This window comes from Cydia strobilella, chromosome 17, assembly GCF_947568885.1.
Source record: "Cydia strobilella chromosome 17, ilCydStro3.1, whole genome shotgun sequence".
NCBI classification, from domain to species: domain Eukaryota; kingdom Metazoa; phylum Arthropoda; class Insecta; order Lepidoptera; family Tortricidae; genus Cydia; species Cydia strobilella.
The window spans coordinates 39,739-64,635 of NC_086057.1; the positions used below are offsets into that span (position 1 = coordinate 39,739).

Below are 24,897 nucleotides of genomic sequence, written 5' to 3' on the forward strand. Positions count from 1 at the left end.
ACACACACTAGATCGCTGTTGCGTCTGATTAGATTAGTTAGATTGCCTAGTAAATACTAAATGCCGATCACACCACCGCCTGAACCGCTCCGCCCGAACTGGAGGCGCTAGTGACTTCAAGCTGAATCAGCAATGTTACCTTGACAGTAACAACATTACACACACCACATATTGAGTAATTCATATTTATGCCATTTGTTTACAGCGTGCTCTTACAAAGAAGGAGGAAGCGAGAGCATTGTCGAAAAATAGTTGCCATTCAATTAGGTAAAATACGATACAAGCGGCGCGGCGCGAGGATAACGCCTCGTGTTTTGTTGGAATGAAGTTGAAATAAGTATGTGTTTGTGTTCGTGACGTGATGTCAGAATTTGAGCAGTTTTGTTTCATTACTATATAGTAGATCCGTTATCTGGATATCTTACCTTACCTGGATACCTTCATCATTTATTTGAGTCTTATCTAGCCTACACATAGTAATATACAGGGTGATCAATCCAAATGGGTCAGTATGGAGAAGGTAGAAACTATGAGAGATAGCGAAATCTGTTCTTGAAACCATGGCGTCGATTTTAGATTTAATAATAATGACATTCAAACTATTTTTTTAAACTCTCATACATAACCGGGAATCGAACATGGTCAATATTCTGTTTAGTAATAGCATGTAATATTTGTTTGTATAAATGATCCTGAAATTTGAATAAAAAATTGGAAAAAATTTAATGCCATCATCATTTTCCTCGCGTTGTCCCGGCATTTTGCAGCATTGCAGAAGGGAAACTAGGCACAGACTGGTCTGAATAACATAACAACACATTAACGAATGTTTGTACTTAACAGAACAGGCTGATTAGATGTGTGTGGTTGGTGCTAAAAACAGAGGCGCCAGTCAGACCGCGCCGCGGCGATACATCGCCGATCGCAGGTGAATAGTTGAATACCCTCATCCGCATCCTCAGCTTTTACCGGCTGTCGAATTTCATTATAAATACCGCTCACAACTACTGTTATGACCACGGCTCCACCCAATAAAAATTCAATCCAACGTCATGTAAGAGAGTCATTTGCCTGCGATCGAACAGTATGATTTTGAAAATAATTTTTGTATACAATTGTACCTATGCTGAAAATTGCGGGTGCCTAAATACTTTTGAGCGGTAGTGTAAGTAGGATGGTTTTTATGTCGGAAGTCATCCCTAAAGAGGGTGAAAAGGGGGGTGGAAATGAGAAAATTAATGAATTGCCTGTTAATTGGTGTTAGCAATAATAGCAATTAAGCTTATTATGTTTAAAATTATTGACATTAGATTTTATCCAGGCGCTATACTTGCTCTAACTGCTGGAACTAATTCCACGCAGACGAAGACAAGCTAGTATAATATAAGCATAAAAAAAAGAAAAGAAACCATCACCCGTTTTCCTCGTTTCTAGCACATATCGACATCATATATTATTGTATAAAGAAACTAATTTAAAAAAAAATTCACTGCTCGCTTATCGCAGCTGCTTAAGGGTCTCATTAGCGGAAAATGAAGGAACAGTAGTAAATACTGAATTAGTGAAATAATACAAAACATCAAACGAAACGTGTTTATTTTGTAAATGTCGATGCGTAAAAAAATCGTATGTATATGTAGGTATAAATACAGCTACGCGTAAAACAAGTGTTTGCCAAAAACAGGTCAACATTACACAAGCTTTTGTTACCGACTGTACTTTTCTATTTATTAAGACGATTCTAACGAGCCCCAACTCGGTGGGATTGTATTATTTCTTTACTGAATTAGGCCATCATCGGCCCATTAAGTAGAATAAACATTATTATTGTATAAAGAATGTTTGTACCAATTATTTCTGCATTTTTGTAATTTATTATAAATTTAAAATTATGTTTTATAATAAGAGCCATGAGAAGAATAAAGTATTTTATCTATATATCTATCTATCTATCTATATATTCTTACATAATACCATAAGTGTGCTGTATTCGGTAAAAATTGTTTTAATTTAGTCTATTATTGTGTATAGACATTGCATTATTGATACTAGTTATTTTTATGGACTAGTAGGATGACAATATAGGTTACAAGGGTACTTTCAATTCCCAACAATTAACTAACTAAAAAGATGAGATCGTATTAGTATCATCATACATAATGTAAAATGTTACAGCTGTGTTTTTTATAGAAATCAAAAGACATTTTGATTTATACATGAAGCCGAACATAAGTAAATGTCTTATGTCTGTTTTCAAAATCTCAATTCTTACACATAATAAGCAATCAATTTACACGCAGTCATTAGGTAGTCATTAAGTAGTCGAATTGTATTTAGAACTTTCTTTAGTAATGAAAAAAAATCTAAAATAGTTGTGCAATGCAACTATTCATTCCATATTCCACCAACCACAATTGACGGATTATTTATCGGCGATCAAATTTCCAATAAACTATGTAATTTCCAATACACTAAAATTGAACGACGTTAATGGTGCCGACCCTTATATAATAGTTATTTGTTCATCACTCCTTTATCACCCAGCCGAATTCCTTCATCTCCCGATCGAAGGCCTCGTCTCTGTACTTTCTGATCTTGTTGAACCAGGTCCCAATAGTGGCGTGGTGGCGGCACGTGCCCCCGTACCGCGGCGGGAGGCACTCGGGGTCCACCATCTGGCGCAGCGACTCCAGGTCGTGGCCGTGGAAGTGGATCATCTTCCACGCCTTCTTGGGGATGAAGCGCTTGAAGAGGAAGAAGAAGGTGTTGAGAAGCCAGTTGTAGTTGACTATGTGGCAGGAGTGCACCACGCAGGGGATCGCCAACTGGAAAATCACGAAATGAGGATAAACGAGCAAAGCTAAGTGCAGATGGCGTTGCAATGTATTCGGTTCCAGCTTCTGGGTGTTTAAATTGTAGGTTTATAACTTAAAGTTGCAATAAAGGTTTAAAATTGGAAAAATACCAGTTTCTTTGTTTATGGAGTGTGAATTAATAGGATATTGAGCGGAGCCGAATATATACACCATAAAGTTGGTGTTGGTACCTAATAACTTGGTTTTCATAAGGAATTTCTTAGACACTCATACCTTAAATCCTTAACGCAAGACCTAGTTAAGAAAAACATAATTTTTGCAATTATTTAGACATTAAACAATTTGGAATTGTACATAAACACAATCATCTCCTATGAAACTATAATCATGCATATTGCTCCATCAGGTAGGTATTTCTTCAGATTAGACAGTGCAGTTGCCGGAGTAGCCTGATTGTTTCGCAGTAGATTGATGTCTGTTATGTAATCGTGTCTCTAACTTATTCGCAACAGATGATTGAGAACTGTCTTTGTTCATATATTCACATTCATATAATAATTCATATTACATGTCGGTTTTCATAATTACATTAAAAATATAAATTGGCATAATAAATACAATGTCAAATAAAAGTATACCTACAGTTACATTAGGTAATGCGCCATATCTGAAGGTCTAAGGCAAAGGATAAATCAAAAAAGATACGGAACGAGAAGTTTCTGGCCTTAAAGATATCATTACTTTTAATATAACGCAAAAAATAGTAATAACACTAATGACTCCGGTCATAACTCACTCCATTTCAGCTTTTTATGATTTTATATGCATTTTAAATTTACCAGAAACGATGTAATTTTTCATACAAATTTGACGGAATGATAGAGCTAAGTATCTATCAGACTAAATTTGCTTAAAATCTAGCTGAGTGAGCATAGGCCTTCTTTAACTATTTACCTACTCATAAAGCCATCTATTTCCTGTATTAAGTACTCAATCAGTCAAGGTTGAAAAAAAGCGTAAGAACTTACCCCCATGAGGCAGACGATCTGGTAGGCGATGGTGGGCGTGAGCGTCGCCACGTGCTTTACGGTGATGCCGGCCATGTCTACGATCACGGTGCCGCCGACCACCTAGGTATAACATGTACAAATGTCATAAGTGATACATGCATATTATGACACATGCCATTTTGATGATATCTCAGAGAAAGAGAGAAGCTTATGTTCTATACAACGAGAGAGAGATGCTCGTGCACGTGCGCATAAAGGCCAGGCCACACCGAATGCGTAGGGATGCTGCACATGCAAGCGGCGTGGCTCGGCCTTAAATGTTGGAGCCATGCACGCACACGTCTGACACGTCACACAAGAGGTGTGCATAGCGTGTGTGTATTTACAACGCGTACACGCATCCGGTGTGCACATGCAGGCCTTAAACCACTAAACTTGTGTTTTAATTTGACACATACATTTAATTTAATTTGGAAGTGTTGTTTGGTTGTCATAAAACACGTTTACTTGTAAAATATGATGAAGTACCTGCATCTTGGGCGAGCGCAGCCCGATCTCCATCATGGCCATGGCCGCCTTCACCAGCTCCTCCACGGGGTAGTCATCAGGGTCCCATGTTCCTGGAGAAACACAACATTACAATTAAACGGATGCATGTCTACTGTAAACAGTTATTGGATTTTTCTTAATCCGTGTGGTGTAGTGTAGGGTGCATGTAGGTACCAACCATTTAAGGTGAGGTGGACCGAGGAAAACGTGCCTAATTTTCTATTTAATTTAACTTAAACTACATTCAGACATGACATGCTACATGAATACACCTGCATGATTACATAAAATTCGCTTGATAGAAAATCAATTCATAAATGTATCAACACATACATACAGGTACAATGTATAAAAAAGTAGTGTCTTTCGCAGAAATGGAAGTCGCATGACCTCCATGCGGGTGTTAGCGGCCGCTGGCCCGCCGCCGCGCGCCGGCCGGGCCGGTCACAGAGGCCGACCGGTTCGTTACGTTACGTTATATTACGTTATGCATAACCGGCGCAGGGGCACACACGCTTTGATTGGCTGCCGAGTTCGCGTTCGAGGCGCCGGTGCCGGCGCATGGATTGAGAATGTATTGAAATCATAATATTTGCACTGCGGCAGTTTTGACTTAAAACCTTGTTTTGAAATCCAAGATATTAAAATGACGGTTCGGTGTGCTTAACTACCCAAGTTTTTGTCCAATTTGAACTAAAATGACAAAGTTTGCTACTAAACGATCGGACAAAATTTGCTACTAAACCATAGATTATATAATAGTTTTATTAAATCTACTAATAATAATAAAAAAACAAAATGTATCTTAATTTCCCCTGGTTTGTCAAAAACGATCTGCTTTATTTAAAACTTTTGCAAGATAATTAAGTAAAAAGTTACAATTTTCCCTACGCATTCCAATCCTTCTTCCAAACTCCTTCGTAAACAGGAAAGACGCAGAGAATGTATTTTTGATTTGTTATTAATTACCTCGTTAGAAAATTTAATAAGGTTTAGGTTAAGATGTTGTCTTAGAAACATAGGCATAAAAAAAACATAATGCAATGCGATGCGATGGGGATATGATAGGAGTTTACTTAATATCTTGATTGGGATTATATTCTTTAATCTGAATGCTGTCTGTAGATTCGAACCTTACGTGTTACGCAATGTATGGATGCAAGCGACCGATCGAGTGTAATAATTTAATTAATATAGTAAACGTGACGTTTGATTTTTTTACGAACACTTAATAGACGACTTTATCAAAATAAAGTGTTGGAACTATGTTGTAAGTTTCTACGTCAATAGTACCGGTTAAAACAACGTGCCGTGCGTTCTCTGCCTCCCTGATGGAATACTTTTACAAATAAAGATAAATCTGTACAGTTCTCGGTCAAAAGTATCGAAATTGACGAATACCGAAAATTTATGATCTACTTAAATAATTTAGAAACTTTATGTATATAGTCTTAGGTGGTATAGTTATTAGTCGATAATTTGCCATAGATAATCTTTACCTTAGTCACTATGGATTTCCTAGACTTATAGCCTACTACGGGGCCACTGCACTGGGCCGCGTGACTGCAGTTCGATGAGTGCACACTCATCGAACTGCAGTCACGCGGCCCACCCCCGGCCGGCCCATCATGCAGCCCTCGTACGCGGAGCCCACGCAGGCCCACAACTGGGCAACACTCACCGAACCGCAGTATAGTCACGCGGCCCACTCCCGGCCGGTCCAGCATGCAGCCCTCGTACGCGGAGCCCACGCAGGCCCACAACTGGGCAACACTCACCGAACCGCAGTATAGTCACGCGGCCCACTCCCGGCCGGTCCAGCACGCAGCCCTCGTACGCGGAGCCCACGCAGGCCCACAACTGGGCAACACTCACCGAACCGCAGTATAGTCACGCGGCCCACTCCCGGCCGGTCCAGCATGCAGCCCTCGTACGCGCAGTCCACGCGGGCCAGCCCCCACAGGTCCACGTCCCAGTACAGCTCGGGGTACTGCTCAAGGAACCGGCAGTAACGCACCAGCTGTGGGACATTACATTTAAGGATAAAATCGTTGTAGCCGGGGCTAGTCTCAAAAATTGTACAGTCGAAATGCGTGTACAGGCAGGATCAGCCGTAAAAGTGTATGTCGACTTTATCAATGCGACTGTACAGTCGAATGAGTACACTTTAATAAGACACCGCGTGCGTGTACTTATTTAAAACACCTGTGTTGGATGTAGTTGAGTTGGTGTACACACCGACTCCAGGCTATATGCATAGTACACTCACATAGTATACTACTCATAGTAATATAATTGTAGATAGAAATCATTAGTCTATTTGCTGCGTAACCACGCGCGCCCCGATACCATTTGATGAAATTTTAATACAAAAATACAATATATATACCTAGAGACTTAGGACTAAATATAAGCCCACTTATTCATAAAACTTAGCATCATAAAAAATAAATAAAAAATAAAAATAAAAATTATTTATTTTTAGATAGCTAAGATCCATAAATTGTTAGTTACAAGGCACTTAAATATAAAACTACATTAGTAAACTACCTATTACAAAAAACATAAAAATACTTATTTCCTAGGTCGTACGACATGAAGGTCGGTATATCCGAATCCCACCTTTCTGCGCTCATTCTCAGGATGCTATTTGAGCTCCCCCTCATCCGCAGCACTACAGATGCCGTCTTCTTCCTTACTATGGCAAGTATGGCATAAAAGTCCTCTACGCTAAGCATCGGCAAACATCCCAGAGGCACTGCAGAATCGAGGAAGCCCAAACAGCATCCTGAAAATGTTATTATATTGAATACGCAGGGTATTATAGGTCTTTAGCCTGAAACTGGCCCACAGGCCACACCACACGTATAAAAACTTTGTCAGTAAGCTCGAAGTAAAGTCAGCTTATCACTTGGGCACTGCAGCATGCAAACCTGTGCGCCAATATCCCGCCTCGGACCGACAACGCCCCGCGCTCCCGCTCGATATCGAGATCGTCTTTCAGTTCCTCGGTCACAATATGCCCAAGGTATTTGAATCGAGTGACACGATTCAAAGGAACTCCGTTTAACATTATTTTGGGCGTGTAGGCTGGATACTTTATTTTACCCCCTAAAAATTATGAACTCGCTTTTGGCAGCGTTTTATTTTAAAACGTGCTGCCGCGCATACATCTCGCCTGCATTGATAAGCTTTTTTAGCCCTGATACTGATGGGCTCAACCATGAGCCATGGGCCATGTCGTCATAAAACCATTGGTAAATGTCTATTTGTAACATACACATAACAACTGTCAAAATGTCGGATAGGGGCATATAATTATCAGCGGTAATTATAATTATTATGTGAGATTTGACAGTATGTGATTAATGCTATATTTAGGTCAGTCAGCGGGTAACCATTACATTATCTCCAGCTAAGGAAAGTCTTGCATTTGAGCGAGGTGTACAGCTTACAGACAGACCCACTACCTTTACGGGCCAATTGGAGTTTTAGTTATGCGATCTGTTTCCGATACGATACTGATCTGTCAGTGTCAAAAGTGACGTTTTTGGTTGAAGACACTGGCAGATTAGCATTGCCGATTTGGCCCGATAGTAATAACGTCGGTATTAACATGAACCTGTTTGTGCGCGCGGCGCACGACGAAGCGGCGCGCGCGCAGGAACCGCAGCAGGAACGCGTCGTCCATGCGCCGCGGCGCGCACTCCCCGCGCTCTGGAACACATATTATTATTAAAACAATCATTAAAATTACCATTCAATTGCGTCGAGAGAGAGATAGAGAGAGATATGACGAACGAACGAAAGATTCCCTCAGATTGCCCGCTGGGCTGCTCGGGCACCGTTTGCGTGCATGGCAGCTTAAAGCAAGCTTGCGCGATTAAAGCGAACCTTGCATGAGTTGCGTTAATTCGATGCGCAGCTAAAATACGCGCGCAGCACGCGAGCAGCACTTTTGCGGCTCGTTCGGGAAGTCTTGACGCGCCTTTACGAAACATCAAGCGTATCATGGTCACAGACTTATAATGCGTCACTTATAATAAAGCCCTCATCTCCTCCTACAAACAGGGTTGTCAGAATATGAAACAATGGAATATGGACGGTCATTTCTTCAAAAAAGAGTGAGTACTCGCCCCTTTACTCGTCACCATAATTATTATGCTGTAGCACCAGCTTAACCTTTCCTTTCCTCTGGCCAACTCCAAACTTTTAGCTAGCTTCAAGTGGTAAGTTGAGGTTTCTAAAAACCCTGAACCTCGCCAAAACCCCGCAATCCTGACAAAGGACCAAAAATCCTGTCATGGTCAGGGGAAATCCTGACTTGTGGCAATCCTACATACAAACGCCCGGTATCAGAAAGTGACGTAATACGTTTATAAGCTATAACGTATTATATGCTATATCATTATCTTTGTTTTTTTCATATCATATGAATTACATTCGGATTGCGACTGCAAACGGGAAATTCAAAATATCTCGCTTATGCATTTTTTTTAAATGCTTTGTCAAATATTTATTATCTGAAAAATATGATTACGGGCAGTCAAATCCACTGATTTATTAGCCTGCAAAATCCTTTTACATATCTATATTTGAATGGTGTAACTAATGATTGTAACTAAAACAATATAAATATAGTTTCAAATTCTCAGCATATACAGTAGGTATAGGAAAAAAATCTCAAGGACTTTACAACCATCTAGCCACTCCTTCCTCTCATATTGTAAACAGCTAAGTAAGTAATTATTACAATTTACGGCTCGTTGACACGCTTTAGTTTCCATATAAATATACCATATTAACTTAACCAATTGAATGCTCTAATCACCACCCACCGGCCTAGTTATAGTTATACAACGTTTAGTAGGAAGTTCACCACAACATCTGAACATACACAACTATAATGGGTCTCAAAATTCGGAGTTTTGAAATTTGAGAGACGAATCAAGCAAATGAAATCACACATAAATATACCTAAATAGCACAGAAAAAAATCCTAAAATAACGTTGCACGCTGGCAGTTTAACATCTACATTTATTTAAGACGAAAGTGGAGGACCCGCGCGAAATCGCCTTTTCATGCAAACGTAGTCCTCATTTGCCTCCCTGGATATCTGGGGGCACAGTAGTGCCCCCGCCAAGACGAGCAAAGCGAAGCGCAAGGGCACCTAACCTACCTTTTTTCGAGGCGCTTAATAGTAGTTTTTTTGAACTCTCATAAGTTGGATTCGGATTATACCAAACAAAATTCTCGGTATATGATGTCATTAGTGGACTTATAAGTATAATTTTTTTTAATTATATAGCTCTTATACTGTAGATTTTATTTATTCATATTTAAAAAAAACGATTTCGTCACTCACTCAACTGATGATCATCAAAACCTTTAGGGTACTTCTTGAAATACTAGGAAGCCGAAATTTGGTATGTAAGACCGTCTTAGTACACAAACAACAGAAAAATTAAAAAACTTGAAATTTTTAGCCCCTAAGGGGGTGAAAAAGGGGGTGGAATTTTGTATGGGGAATTAATAACCACTGAACCGATTTAGTTGAAATTTGGTATGTACATAGTTTTTGTTATGGGAAAGGATATAGAACAGTCTTCACCACCCCGTAAGGGGATGGAAAAGAGCGTTAGGGGGAAAAAGGGGGTTGAAGTTTGAATGGGAAATCAGTAAATGAATCCTATGAGTCACGCTCATATTTATATATGGTTAAGTTACATTATGCTAAAAGGTCTTAGCTGATCTTGATTTGCAAGTCATTGTTCAATTTGAAGTAAAGCTGTTTTAACGCTAAAAAGTTTATAAATCTGGCGACTATTACCAACAAAAGATTAAGATTAAAAAAAACGGTACGGTTAAAGCAGCACAGCGACTAATACTCTAATCAGTCCGTTAACTCTCAGTATGACATTCGTTTTTCGGCTAAAATCGGACGTAATCGCGTAATAGAAAATGAGAGTGTCTTACTGATTTAGTGGCAATCCAACACCCAAAGACTGCAGTCGACTTTTCAGCCTTAAACTATATAGAGTAGTTAATACCACCATAACTAGTAGATAAATATTTAATTTCATATTTTTCGGCAATTAGTTTAATGGGGACTTATCTCAAAAAGGGTATTTCTGTAAATGGTCAATCACGAGAAATCATATATAAAGTATATAAATATTTTTGAATAGAAGCAAAAACTTTTAATAAAAGTGAAAATTGGAAATATTTTAATTAAATTCAGGACCGGGTGATAGAAGTAACAGGAATTTCAAAAAATACATTAAGAAAAATATTAAGATTCAAAGATCTCCCGAATTTGAAAATTGTATTTTTTACTTGGATGAATTGAAATATAGGCCACAGGGTGGGCCAATGATAAATGCATTTTAACGAAAGACGTCAATATGAAAAGAGAATTAATCACTACTGGTATGAACAACTCTATATAATTTCCGCCAGAAGTAGTAAATGACGGTGTGACGTTCTGTTTTCAAATTACCTCCGGACGAATTTCAAATTCTGTCTCTTTTTTATAGATTATGACAAAAAGTCAAATTGCAATATATAGTCATCAACCGAATATTAAGCATAATGTCATTAAATTAGGGCTTATTTTACATTGAGACAATAGGTATCCTTAACTTTTTGCGGTAAGTTTAAAACTTTTTGTGAGTTAATAAGAAAGCAGAACAGCAGTATCACCTTCGCGTGTTACCGCCGATACCCGATGTATCTTCCTAATATCCGAACTCCGAAGGTCATTCTCAGAGTTAACGGACTGCCTAACTGCAGAAGTCCCGTTAAAGTTTTAAATATACACAACTGAACCGACTTCTTTATGCCACTGGGAGGCGGTAATGATATGATTACAGCGCTGAACCCGTCGTTCGAAGATAATAGCATGCTACCGAGCATTCGTATCAGCGTATCACCAGTAACGTCTCCGTGTAGGTATACATATTGTGCCTGGGTCATTATTTCTGAAACAGGAGATCAAAATCAGATAAAATTATAAGGTAAAACATTTTTTATTTACCAACTACTACTACTACTATTTACTAGGATAGATAATTTATGTTTGTGGCTTACGATGCCCAAAATTTATTTCCCAGCGCTGCAGCAGTGCCTCGTATAACTCAGTAGCATCCCTACGTAGTTGGTTCACTTGGTTCCTAGATGGCGCCAAGGCATACGAGGACTTCTTTTTGCTAAAGGCTTTGATGAGCACTGTGGAATGGTTGAAACCTATTGTTCTTATCGCGAATTAAACAGGTTAGTGGTAACCCCTCACCGTATATCATCATGGCCCCGAGTTTCTGGATGGCGGCGGGCCTGGTGTCCGGGTGCTCGTACACCAGCTGCCACGTGTCTCTCTCCACCCCGCATACTCAGCTGTGTCCTTATCGTATATTGTGTCCCTCTCAGCTCCTGGATGGCGGCATGACTGGTCTCCGGGTAATCGTGCGCCAGCTGCCACGTGTCCCCCTCCACCCCGCAGACACAGCTATGTCCTTACCGAATACCATGTCCCGGAGCTCCTGGATGGCGGCGGGCCTGGTGGCGGGGTCCTCGTGGACCAGCTGCCGCGCCAGCTCTTGTAGTTCTGGATGCTCCTCGGTGTGCACCTCCGCCTCGAAGGCTATTTCCTGGAAGCACTCGAACATCTTGGTGTGGTTCTGGTGGCTCCCACTCTGCAAATCATTATTTAACAATTAGAAAGCAACTCAAAATGATTATTTGTAACATGTATACTGTTTAGGGTCGGAGTGAAAAGTTAAACCTATCTAATATACTTCTTCTCCTTTGCCACTGAAATTATTGTAGAGTGGCATCAAAAGTATCGTATCAGACTAAGCCTCAAAAGTATCTACCATTCTCTGATAGCATAAAAACCTGACACGTGCGAGTCGAACTCGCCCACCGAGCGAGTGTCTAGATATCACGGTTCATGAGATACAGCCTGGTGACAGACAGACGGACAGGCGGACAGAGGAGTCTTAATAATAGGGTCCCGTTTTTACCCTTTGGGTACGGAACCCTAATAAAAAGAGATACCTATGTCTGTAGGTGTATATAAACTTATGTCGTGCTAGGAAAATGTTGTTGCAAAAACTATTAATCAGCTATTAATAAACCATTGCACCGAGGCGTTATCGTAGGTTAAGGTAACGCGGTCTTATGAAGTCTTATCATAGACCTATATTATCTATATATATAAAATTGAAAAACCAGAACGGGATAAAAAACGAGGGAAGAAGCGAGATGGCGCCTTACACTAAAAAAGTTTTGACATTTTTCTCGAATACGACGCACGTATGATAAGAAAAAACTGTTCAAATCTATTATCTAAATATGAAAATAGAACTAGAGCATAAAAACTATTATATAGCGCTTTCGCTGCGTTTTTAATTTGCAATAAGCAAAAGAAATTTTCATAACAATCTTCATTTTACGACGATCGGCCATTTTCGGCAACTCTCGGTTGGTTTCGTTTCGGTGGTGCTACAGACACGACACAATAGGCTATTTGACTAATTTTTGAAAATGGTTTTATAGTATTGTTTATGACTTAATAATTACACTACATTGATATTTCCGTGAAATTTCCTGTATTAAATATAAAAAAAAACAATGTTAAAGTTTATTTATTTTGAACGCGCCTTAAACTCTGTTTTTGCAAAGGTGCTAATCACGTGACACGTGTGACGTCACACGCGAGTAAACTCAGTCAATGCCCTTAGTTAATCTTATGGTTTATGTGCATTGAATTCATTATTTCACTGTAAAATGGTATATAAATGGTGTATAGTGCCGCAATGTTCAAGTACGACTATAAAAAATCCAGACAAATCGTTTGTTTCCATTCCAAGAATCCCAAAAAAAGAAAAATGTGGTTAAAACTAGCGCGAAGAGACCCAAAGAGCATTTTAACGCATACAAATGTTTTTATGTGTGAAGACCACTTCGATGTAAGTAATATTTAACTGTAAATAAATATGGTAATTAAAGCAACGGATTTTGTTGTATTTAACGAAACAAGATCTGGTTATTTAATGTATTACTACATAACCTCATAACAATAGCTCTTTCAGCATTAGTAGGTAGTTAGCAACATACTTTTTCTTTCAAACTAAAGTACAGTATGGAGATACTATTCTCGTCGTCGTATTCTATATACATATATATCGTCATCGTATTATCATCGAAATCGAAATGTTCGTAAATAAACAATTTCTACGTATATTACTGACACAGCTGTTTTTACATTTCTAAGTTCAAGTTCCGCAGCATAGTATTTAATCCGGATTATCATTAAAGAAAAGTGCAACCATTAATGCGTCTGTGTGGTAGGTTGCCGCTATCAGCTTTCACATATTTCGACTCCATTTTAAGATTCTTATGAATATTGTGCCACTAGATATACGGATAAATCGGAATATATCAGAAAACTGTGGAACAATAACTAAAATTAACAATACAAATATAGTTATTTGTTATACAAGGGTGCAAAGTTGTATTTTACCCGCGAGTGTGGAATTGAAACACGAGCAAGCGAAAGGATTCTATAGTTCTAAAATAGAATCCTGAGCGTAGCGAGTGTTTTAACACACGAGAAGTAAAATACATTTGCACCCGTGTGTAACACAAAACTTTTCCCCTCACTATAGCGAGGAAAGTGCAAATCCACAGGCGTTAGATCATCTTCATCGACTGGAATCACTCATTTTTTTACGATATTATAACAAAAAACTCTGGAAATTCTGTACTTTTACGTAAGAAGTTTTTAAGTAAAATTTATGTTGACAATGTTGACATTTCTGACGTATGAAATGTCAATGATGCGTTTTGAAATTGCATCGACTCAACTTGTGCGTTCAGAATTATGATCAACATCATTATAAAAGAACAAAGGTTTTTATGGAATTTTAAGGTTTATGACTTAAAATAATTAAATAAAGCTAAATTTGGTATTTTTTATTAAATACTCAAACCATTTATTTAATGATAATTAATATCGAACAAACCATTATTATGAGCGTTTTACGTTTTGTTATCTGTCAAAAGCTACTTAAACACGCTCCATCGAAGGTCAAATTACTTTCCCCACTAGTGGATAAAATGCGTTTTTCCCCGCTTGTTTTAAAGGATAAAAGACGGCTTTCCGAGCTAGTGAGGGTAAAAAACAGTTAAAACACTCAAGACAATCAAGAATGTTTACCCGCGTGTGACGTCATCCGAGCGTTGACCAATCACAGAGCGTTCACGCCCCTGATGAAATTAAAAAAAAAAATCTTTCGTTTATTTTTCCAATAAATATAGTGAAATATACTTTATTAGTTTATTATCTTTCAGGATGACAGCAATTCGTTATATATTTTTAATGTTGTCAAATACCCTATTATTTGACGTAATTTCTTGACCTAAATTATGTTTGTCATGTTGGTATACAGTTATTTATGCCTTTTTTACTCAAAGTAAAATAAAAAGTTCTATCAACCTCAGTTATCATAAATTTTCGTTTTTTTTTTAAACAAAAACTATAACGTTTAGGGTGTTCAAATTTGGCACAATAATGATTAATGTAGAGCCACACAATCTATAAAAATTACAAGCCAAAAGCGGACCGACGGACAGATCTACCGCAAGATATTGGGAACCACACGTCGAGAGGATGGAACCTGGAGACTCCGCAAGAACCAGAAGATTGAAGATCTGGTGTCCGAGCCGAATATCATGGGATAATATTTATTACTAATTTGTATTTGTTTTAAATTTCTGTACAAGGAAATGCTTGAATTACTTAAATTGAAAATTGTATAATTTATGTTTCAGACCCATAATAAAGGTGTTTTTGCGACCCTTATTTGTGACCGGATTTTTGCAGGCAACCCTATACCAATGTATTCGCAATAAAATTACCATTATTTTGATATATAATTCAAGCGTCAGACAGATGGGTGCAATTATCGATTTTAACTCTCCTGTTTAAACACGGCAACCTCATTAGTGACCGGAAAAACATAGGCAACCTAATTTATTCATGTTGTAGAAGTTGTATACTTTCCATTGGAACTTATTTCGTTCGTCAGACAATCGGTGAAATTTGAAGAAAATAATTTATTTTCAAAAATTTATTAAAAATAGCCTTGACCATATTTCTTTAGGCAACCCTATTTATTTATGTTCAGGGACATAATTTTTCTTTCATAAAATATAAGTTTCATCCGTCAGACGAATGGGTAAAGGTCGACCATATATAACGTATCTTAGACTAAATGTACAACATGTATGAATGTGTATGTATGTGTGTATGTCTCTGTACGTGTAAGTGGGGCTCTATTTAATTCAATAGTCAATTCAATTCAAGATTAAAACTGTTATTTATTAATGTGCACACTACATAAAAAAACTCTTAAAAAATAATCTAGTTACATGTAAGAAATCCGCAACGCAGGCTACGTCTGGTGCCTACAAATGCAAATCAGTAACATGCTTCGTCCCAAAAATACCAATGATGATATCCGCAACAGGTCAGGTTTAAAAAAAAAAAAAAACTATTAAATAAAATAGCCGTCACGAATCGTACCCGGTTCAAAAAAATGTCCCCATTACGCTGGCACTGGCAGCGCACAGAAAACAGCAATGTCCCACTCGCACATTGGAGCGGCGTACGAATTCGCATCCAATGCGCAATCTGCCTGAGTTATCAATATCATGGTCTCTCTCTCTCGCTAGCCTCAACGAATGCTTGTAATTTTTGCCCTTCAAAATGATTGAAGCTGACTCAGCTGTTTCTGCATTATAAGCATCATCAAATGCAGAAAATGTTTAAAGGCTTTAATTTATTTACATTTTTAATCGTGTCTGTGATGTGCGTTAATGTTAACAAGCAAGCAAGGTCAAACTTAAGTTAACCTTTCTACTTAGGTAATGTTTCTCGAAGCAGCTATAATGTATTGCTGACACTGTGCTGGCCTCGAATAATTTTAAAAGTAGGTGTCTACTTAAGTTTGAGTTATAATAGGTATCTTTCAGTTACATTTAGTTTATCTCAAGGTGTGATTAACATGGGCCGATATTTTTTGCCATAAGTTTTTTGCCTTACGTGCCTAAACAGTGAGAGACGGGAAGGAAGTGCCCGCAGCCAATGGCCCGACTCGGGGGCTGACACGGCCAGAATTCGGGAACGTTCGAGGTCGTCCGGACAATCCTGAAGAAGTGTGGTATGGGCTGCTTTTATGCGGGGGGAATCCCAAGCCCGCTGAATGTGACGGGCGACTGGGATGTCCGCACCCAGACTACTATTGTTTATTGTTTCATTCTCAATTGCTCAAAGGTTGACTGGAAGAGATCCCTTATAGGGATAAGTCCGCCTTTGTACATTGTATATATTTATGTTCTTTTATTGTGTTTGTAATCTGTCTTATGTACAATAAAGTGTTTACATACATACATACTATTAAAATAATTAATCAAAAATTCTCCTCTCCTTGGAATTGTAAATTATAGTTATAGTTGTAGTTATAGTATATTGCAGTGCCCAACAGGGTTCACAAAGACCTAGCTTATAAGTTTACCACCTGTACAATTACTTTGTGAATTTGCAATAAAATATTGAGTATTGAGTATTAGTTATTCTGTGCCCAGACACAGATTAATAAATAGGCCCAGACACGACTCACACCAGGCCTCCCTGGCCTCCTTTAGGCACAGAATAACTAATAGTACTACCGTACAGAAAATTCACTCCTTCACAAAAGCCAGATTTTGGTATAAAATTATACCTACACTCGCCGCCTGCAAGCAAGGATTTAGGTGCGCTATCTCATCGTCAGGCATCTGAGGAAGGAGTGAGCCATATACAGAAGCCACAGGAACGCGGGTAGCTGGCCGAACTGGCCGAAGTGCGAAGTCCACCATGCCTAATGGGGAGAACCACTTGGGTCCATGAACTAGTTTCGAGATAAATGTTGAGTGTTTTGGAAAGAGTTGCCTGAAGGGAGGAGTCGATGGAAAACAGGATGGACGGAAATTTATAAATTGGGCAACTCCGGAGTATTAACATGAATTTGGATGTAAATTATTAAGCAAAAACGGATGATAAAAAGGGCCATCTTCTTCTCTTCTTCCTCAGTTTCTCATGGCTGAGGGTCGCGACCACATGAGGTCGTTATTTTGTGCATCAATGCTCTCCATTCTGCACGATTTTCCGCCTTCCTGATAATAGGCGCCTGTGCAGATCCCCGGCAGGCCTTCTTGACAGTGTCTACCCAGCGGGTTGGTGGATGTCCACTGCCCCGTCCTCCATCCACCAGAAAAGGTCAATATGGGGATTTATTTTAAAAAGAAGGTCTGAAGTATTATTGAACAAATTTAATTTACAGTTAATAATGGGATTTGCCTTAATATTTATTTTTATTACTCTTTGAAAACCTGTGCCTACACTCAATTTTTGAAGAACCCATCTAACTATTTATTAATGTGTGCCATTAGCCTGTACTGTACTAACTGAGGGACTGTTCCCTCGAGGCAGCCTCGGCAGGGAGCTCTGCTCCTCCCACAGTCGGAGCGTTCCTCAGAGGAAATTCGATTAAAAAAACATTGCACACTATAATCGAATTTAAACTGTTATGAGACATACTAACATTAAATAATTTTACGGTTTAGACTTTAGACTCACTTGTTTTAACGTCACTCGCACACGTACTGTACGCGATACACGGCCGTCGTGAACGCTGCTCGCACTGTTAGTGCTTGAGAAAGGAGACCTAGGCTCTCCGAAACATGTCGTGCGAGTGACTAAAACAAGTGAGTCTAAACTATAACTATACTATTAAAATACAAAATGGTACTTTATTTCATAATAAAATGCACAATGTTTATGATCTAAGCCTAAGGGAATGATGCCTCCCGGTAAGCAAATTGTTGCATGTGTGTGTGTTTGTTGGGTGACACCGCTCTTCCTTAGTTAGTTAAGGGTTTTATTTACAGGTTATTATACAGGTTATTATTGTGTACAGATTGTGGTGTTGCTTATTTAAATTAAATTAAAGTAAACATTAACATTTAAATTAAACAAAAGTAACCTAAATCAAATTATATAGTAATTTTCAACACAAGGATTAAGTAACACCAGTTAGATGTGTGGTTTTTAGCCATTTTGTGATGATTGACTTACATTCATAGTACAGTTTTGAATAAATGTCCAGTGTTTTGTTAACTCTATTGCATACATGAGCCGATTTTACATTTAATTGCGAACTCGCAAAGGTACTGGTGTGTGTGTTCTTTTAGTTTTGTAGTTAGGGTTATATACAAGGTTCTTGTGTTTTTGCAGCGTTTACTTATGTTGCATGTAGTGCTTGTCGCGTGGCAGTAGGTATGCAGTAGGTACCTAGTGGTAAAAACAACGCAACGTCATGAGAACGTGCGTCGTTCGTGAGGGCGGAGATCAGGCTGCCAATGCCAGTGCCATCTGTAGTGTGAGGTTTCCTTGTAAGGGCAATAGTTTATATTGAACCAACAGTACTGTGACGTTTAATGCCGGGGCTTCTGATCTGGTACTGGAGGTGCATGTAACAACGGTTGTACAATAAGGCGTAATAGAGTAAGTAAGTAAAAGTAAGTAAATATTTTTTATTGTGCATCATAAAGTTAAAAAAAATACACAGAAAGCGAAATACAAGCTTAAGACTAGGGGCTTATTTATACAGTTATTGTATTAGTAAATATTATATAGTAGTAAAATTTAAACAGCGCGACGTCATATACAAGGTTGCCAAGGCAATAATTACTTACTACTGAACTTCAACAGTACCCTAACTTGTGCTCTTGCAGGCTCTAGTATTTACATAATATAGACCCAATATATGTATTTACATAAAAGCATTAATTGCGCACATAATACTATTACAATGATATATGAATGACGTGCGCAGCAAATGCAAAACGGGATTTAATCGCGCATAATGAAGCTTAAAAATGTTGGTGATCATTTTCAGTCAAAATATAAGTGTTACCGTAAAACCCCGTTTTTAGTGAAAACGCGTTTTCCCTAGGTAAAACTAGTTTTCCGTAAGGACACGTTTTCACTAGTCAACACTAGTTTTAACTGGGAAATTTAGGTAAAAACTAGTTTTCGCAAAGTGCCTCGGTGAAAACTAGTTTTCACTAATCATTCAAAATTTATTTTAATAATGTCTATTATAAACAACATTCGCCGTATTTAAGACCGTAAATCTTTTAGATTAAGGGGCTGAAAACTGTTTGAAGTTATAATACTGGATATCACCTACTGTGACCGCGCCCGCGCAACCTATTGTGCAGCAATCATCTCGCATGACATAGTCACTTTTTGCTGCCGACTATTAAAATAAACTGGCTTATTTCTTGGTAATTCTCTTCCTGAAGCACATTAATACCGGGTGTGGCCTGTAACTGTAACACGAACAAATAATTAAAACGTAGATTGTACTAATCAAGCGGTGACACTTTCGTTAAATAACTTTTAAAAATTATGTAGTCTTTATATAGACTTCCTATATATTTCTCATACAAATTAAATGTAATCATAATGTACGCCATCATCATTGTAATTGACGTTGCTGGTCACGCCTTAAACATAACAAAATTTCATATTTCATATCTATTTATTGCAACCATAAATTCGCAATACATTGCATCGTAGAATAAACGAATCACTTAAATTTAACTTTGTCAAGTTGACAAAGAGTTAAAAGTTAATTGGGGCCTAAAAATATGTAGTAGTAGGACGCCGCGCGCCGGTCGTCAGGAGGCTATTAAGAGGTGTTTCGGTTCCTAATATTTTTATGGAAATTTGTAAGTTTGTTTTAATGATATCATATCAAATCATCCGGACCGTTACCTACTGGTGTGAACGTGAGGCACAAAGTTGCGAAAATGTCGATAGATACATAACACGAAGTATGAAGGATTGGGAAGTTTCATACTTATGGTATAATTGTCATCAAGGTTTGATGATGAAACGAATCCTGCGGATCTTATAAAGGTTACGTCATAACGAAAACAAAACGAAATATTTTTGATACTTAACTACAACCACAAACCATATAATGTACCTTTCACTGTGACCTTCGGCTGAGCCAAGCCAAATTTAACCGTGTTCTAACGAATCAAGATCGAAATTAAACTTGATTAAAGTCAATTACCGAATAGGTTACTTAATTCCACTGTTTTGCAATGAAGGTTTTTCGCCATTCGTAATTATGATACAGTCGTCTGAACCATAATAATATCACAAATACACATGAAGAAATCTTCATTTCATAGTTGTCATCGATCACTTAACACTAGTAGTCTTAGTTGACTTAACATTCATACCAAAAGTGCGTTTTCCCCCTCAACCCATGTAGGTATGTAAAAAAAAGTGTGTGCGTGTAATCTTTACGCGCGATTGAAGTAAAGTTCTTTGACGATGACGTTTATCGCTATGTTGGCACTTTGACGTGTGTCCTATTGTGCGTGTGTCACTACTGAGCGTTACTTCCGTCAGAATAAAAATCTGAGTTACCCTCTAGTCGCACCTAAAGAAATTTTATACTTCAAAGAAAAAACAAAATGTTGCCTAAAATAACAGCCGCTAAAACTCTTTGAACTGCTCTAAAAAGCAAGCTTGACTCTACCGTAACGGTCACCGTTTTTTATAAGAACGTTTTTACGGCCCTAATCTTACGGTTCAAACTTGAACGATCTGTGGAAAGTGCATTACCCGAATTTGAGAGTCATTGCACTTGGATTTCACCTTTACAACAACTGCTTGCGTTACGCAATTTCCGACTTGACAATAAATGGATTTTGGTTCCAGGTGAATGAAATGTAAAGATTCCTTTGCGGCATAATACCTAATTTGTCCTCTTGACATTACAATCTTAAAATATCAATGTGGTTAATTAATTTATAAAAATTAGCCGGTTTGAGTATACTTTTTCTAAAGCTGTACCTATGTAGTTAGTGTCATCGGAGTAGCCATTAATAGGCGTTCCCCTCTGTCGAAACTCTATGACCAATGGTCATAACACATTGTATGGACTGACGTTTATCTGACATGGCTATTTTTACGTTACGTATACATGTGACGTGCCCCTCCCCGCCCCGCAAAAGTCGGCAGACTGTTTTGTACAGAAAATTACAGGTAAGGCGTCTCCGTTTGGTTATATCATCCAACTCCTCCAAGGTGTCATGCTTTATTTATGTACAATCAGCAACAAAGAAAAGTAAATACTCTCTAAATACAATATTTCCCGCTACCCAAAGGTTGTCTAATATAGATCGCTTTTTAGCGAAAAGACCGCCTGTTGTCACCTAGTTATAATTTCTTAATAGTTTTACATGTAAAATGTATTACTATTGGTGCAATAAAGAATATTTACTTAGGAACCTAATATTTTGTGAAGGGGTGACTACTAAATAACCTTGCTGACTGTAAATTTGATCACACAACCTTTTAAAACCTAAGGCCATCCAGTTTACTTCGCTTGTTAGTTAGTTCAAGGAAACTCGCTTTCACCTAAAAAAATCTTTGAAATCGGTCCATCCGTTTGAGAGCTACGACCTATACGACACCACAGACACAAAGACATTGGCGTCAAACGTATAACACCCCTCTTTGTCACCCGTCATTCCGCTGAAGTAGCTGGCCAGCGCCGCCGTCTCCCGGCAGTTCTGGAGACCCGATACTAAGCCCAACAACATACTAAAAGTTGGTAGCGGTTTCCGGATCTGAACTATCTCTTCGACCGTTTCCCATAAGATAAGGCATAGTACTAGTGCGTCGGGGGTTAATAAACCAAATAAAGTAGCATTTCTTTTGTTTCATTGCTTTGTCAAACAAACGATATTTATCCCAATTTACTATACAAAAAGGTTCAAATTAAAAATAGTAAAATTTTGCATTTGCAAAATCACATCTATCAGCATTAAGCCGCCTTTTGTCCATGAGAAATGGCTCGTTAGTATGAAGATGCGTATATGATATACGCATGCTTTCAGCTTTCCGATGCGTACGCGTCTTCATACTTATAAGTGATTTCTCACAGACAAAATGCGGCGCGATGCTGATAGATATAATGTGGTTCCAACCCATGTCCACAGGACGTCATTGTTGTGTATAATCTATTTATCATTGAATACTCGTATATAATTAGCGCGTCTGTCTGTATGTACGATATACTCAAAAACTACTGAACGGATTTTCATGCGGGTTTCAGCTATCAATAGAGTGATTCTTGACGGTTTAGATGTTAAGGTTTACCCGTGCGAAGCCAAGGCGGGCGGGTCGCTATCGCTCTAGTTTATTTACAGTGTTTCAAGTTTCAAACGAAATTTTGAAAATATACCATGTGAAATGCATTATAAAATGAATAACAGTATTATGAAAGTCAAAAGCGCATTGAATATTAGCTACAATGTGTTTGACTGTTTGTTTTTTATACTAATATTTTCATTCTAATATTTTAATTGCGCCGTACAGTTAAACCTTGTCTGTCTGTTGGTCACCTTTTCACGGTTTGGCCTCGTTAATAAAAGTCTAGACTTGATTGCCACATAATGATGTCTTGCCACTCTTACCCCCTCCTTTTTAGGGTTCCGTACCCAAAAGGTAAAAACGGGACCCTATTTCTAAGACTCCGCTGTCCGTTTGTCCATCACCAGGCTGTATCTCATGAACCGTGATAGCTAGACAGTTGAAATTTTCACAGATGATTTAGGTAATTCTGTGGCCGCTATAACAACAAAAACTACAAACAGAATAAAATAAATATTTAAGTGGGGCTCCTGTACAACAAACGTTCCGTTTTTTGCGTAATGGTACGGTACCCTTCGTGCGCGAGTCCGACTCGCACTTGGCCGGTTTTTAAATATGTTAATAAGATCCGATAATATATAGTAGATACCTCTACATATAATATATAATTCGTCACTGCAACTGTAACTCTGCCACACAGCCACACACAACACACACACAATCATAACCCAATTAATACAACATCGACTTACATCCTCCACTCCACGACGTGACTAGGAGTAGGATCCCATGAAAGGTGACAGCATCGTCGACACGACTGGCCCTGACTCCGGTCACTACACAAATACTGCATTTAATCGTATCAGCCTCCCCGCCGCGCCATATCAAGCTAGGTTCCTCAATCAAACCCTGGCCTGCCTACACTACACCACTATACATGTCACTACGACTACGTATAGTTGTAACGGAGGTTGGGATACAGTAATGTTGGGTTTGAAGGTTGAGCGAAAGGGATTTGTGAATAAAGTAGTTCTTTCCACTTCAGCGCTTTCCGTTTCGTCGTAAGTATAATGCATTATGTATTAGAACATTAATAGGTATTAATCGTGCCTATTAATTAGTATGGTATGTCATGAGTCATGAGTCAAATGCAATGCAACATGACTCTTATCTTGACTCAGACTAATCCGATACACTTATAAGCTAAGTAATAGTGTACTTTTTAATCAAAATCTGCGCTATAGTAGTCGGGCATGTTTGCAGACGCGGCCGTCGACGGTTTTTATGCTATAATACGCAAAAAGTCGGCGTCCGTTATACGACGTGTGCGAGGGAGCGGCAACAGCATCCTGCAGATGATAGCGGACAGGCTGGACTCGCCCGTCCTCGGCCGCTTCATGGATCTGCATGTTATGAGAAGAAGTTCACGGGATGCATGAAGCGGCAGAGGTATATGTTTTTATATCTTTTTTTTTTATCTTATATGTTTTTGTTTTGTAATTTTAATTTAATTTTAGTTTAGTTTTCCTTTACTTTTAAAAATATTCTAACATAGTTCTTAAGTAAAGAGTTACTAACCATATTATGAAACCTATGTTTTCTGAAATAAATGATTTTTATTTTATTTTATTTTATTTTTATAGTTTTCATTGAAAGTCTTTATTAAAAAAGCTTTACTTTTAACAATTTTTCATATTGTTTGGACCCATGGTTCAAAAGTAAGAGGAAGGAGGGGGGCACATCTTTTTACCACTTTATCGGCGTGATTGATTTATATACCCAATATACCCATGCCCATTGCAGCTTTTTAGCACTAACGGTCTGTGAGCTAAGCCTTGGACGGACAGAAGAACAGACCGACAGACATACAGACAGTCAGGCGGACATGGCGAAACTATACAGTCAGCCGGTCGAGCTCCTACCGAGCGGACGTTGCAAGCAATAGATAACGCGTTGTGCTAATTATCCTACCTACCCAAGCACGTGTATTCGGATTGCAGTGTAGAAATTATTATTAAATCTGCGTAATAACTTGAGTGAAGTGTATAAATAATACCGTGACAATGGTGCAGTGTAAGGAGTGCAAGCTATCATTAGCTAAAGTCAAGAACGACGGTATATCCCGTTGTAAGGGTGTGTGAGGGTGTCTTTCACAAAAAGTGTGCCGCAAAGCTAAAAGGCTTCAATCAGACGGAACTATGCGAGGACTGCCAAACACCTGTAAAACCCCAGTCG

General features: G+C 38.4%; 1 protein-coding gene across 1 annotated transcript; it reads right to left on the reverse strand.

Moving 5' to 3' along the window:
• Nucleotides 1–2,491: 2,491 nt before the first annotated feature.
• Nucleotides 2,492–23,502, reverse strand: LOC134749136 (clavesin-1-like). The gene is made up of 7 exons (XM_063684040.1): nt 23,429–23,502; nt 11,893–12,067; nt 7,998–8,092; nt 6,251–6,395; nt 4,355–4,446; nt 3,845–3,946; nt 2,492–2,825 (listed from the first exon to the last, which is right to left on the reverse strand). Exons 2-7 carry the CDS (start codon nt 12,038–12,040, stop codon nt 2,526–2,528), a joined length of 882 nt encoding a protein of 293 aa, XP_063540110.1. The 5' UTR covers nt 12,041–12,067; nt 23,429–23,502; the 3' UTR covers nt 2,492–2,525.
• Between the last annotated feature and the right edge of the window lie 1,395 nt (nt 23,503–24,897).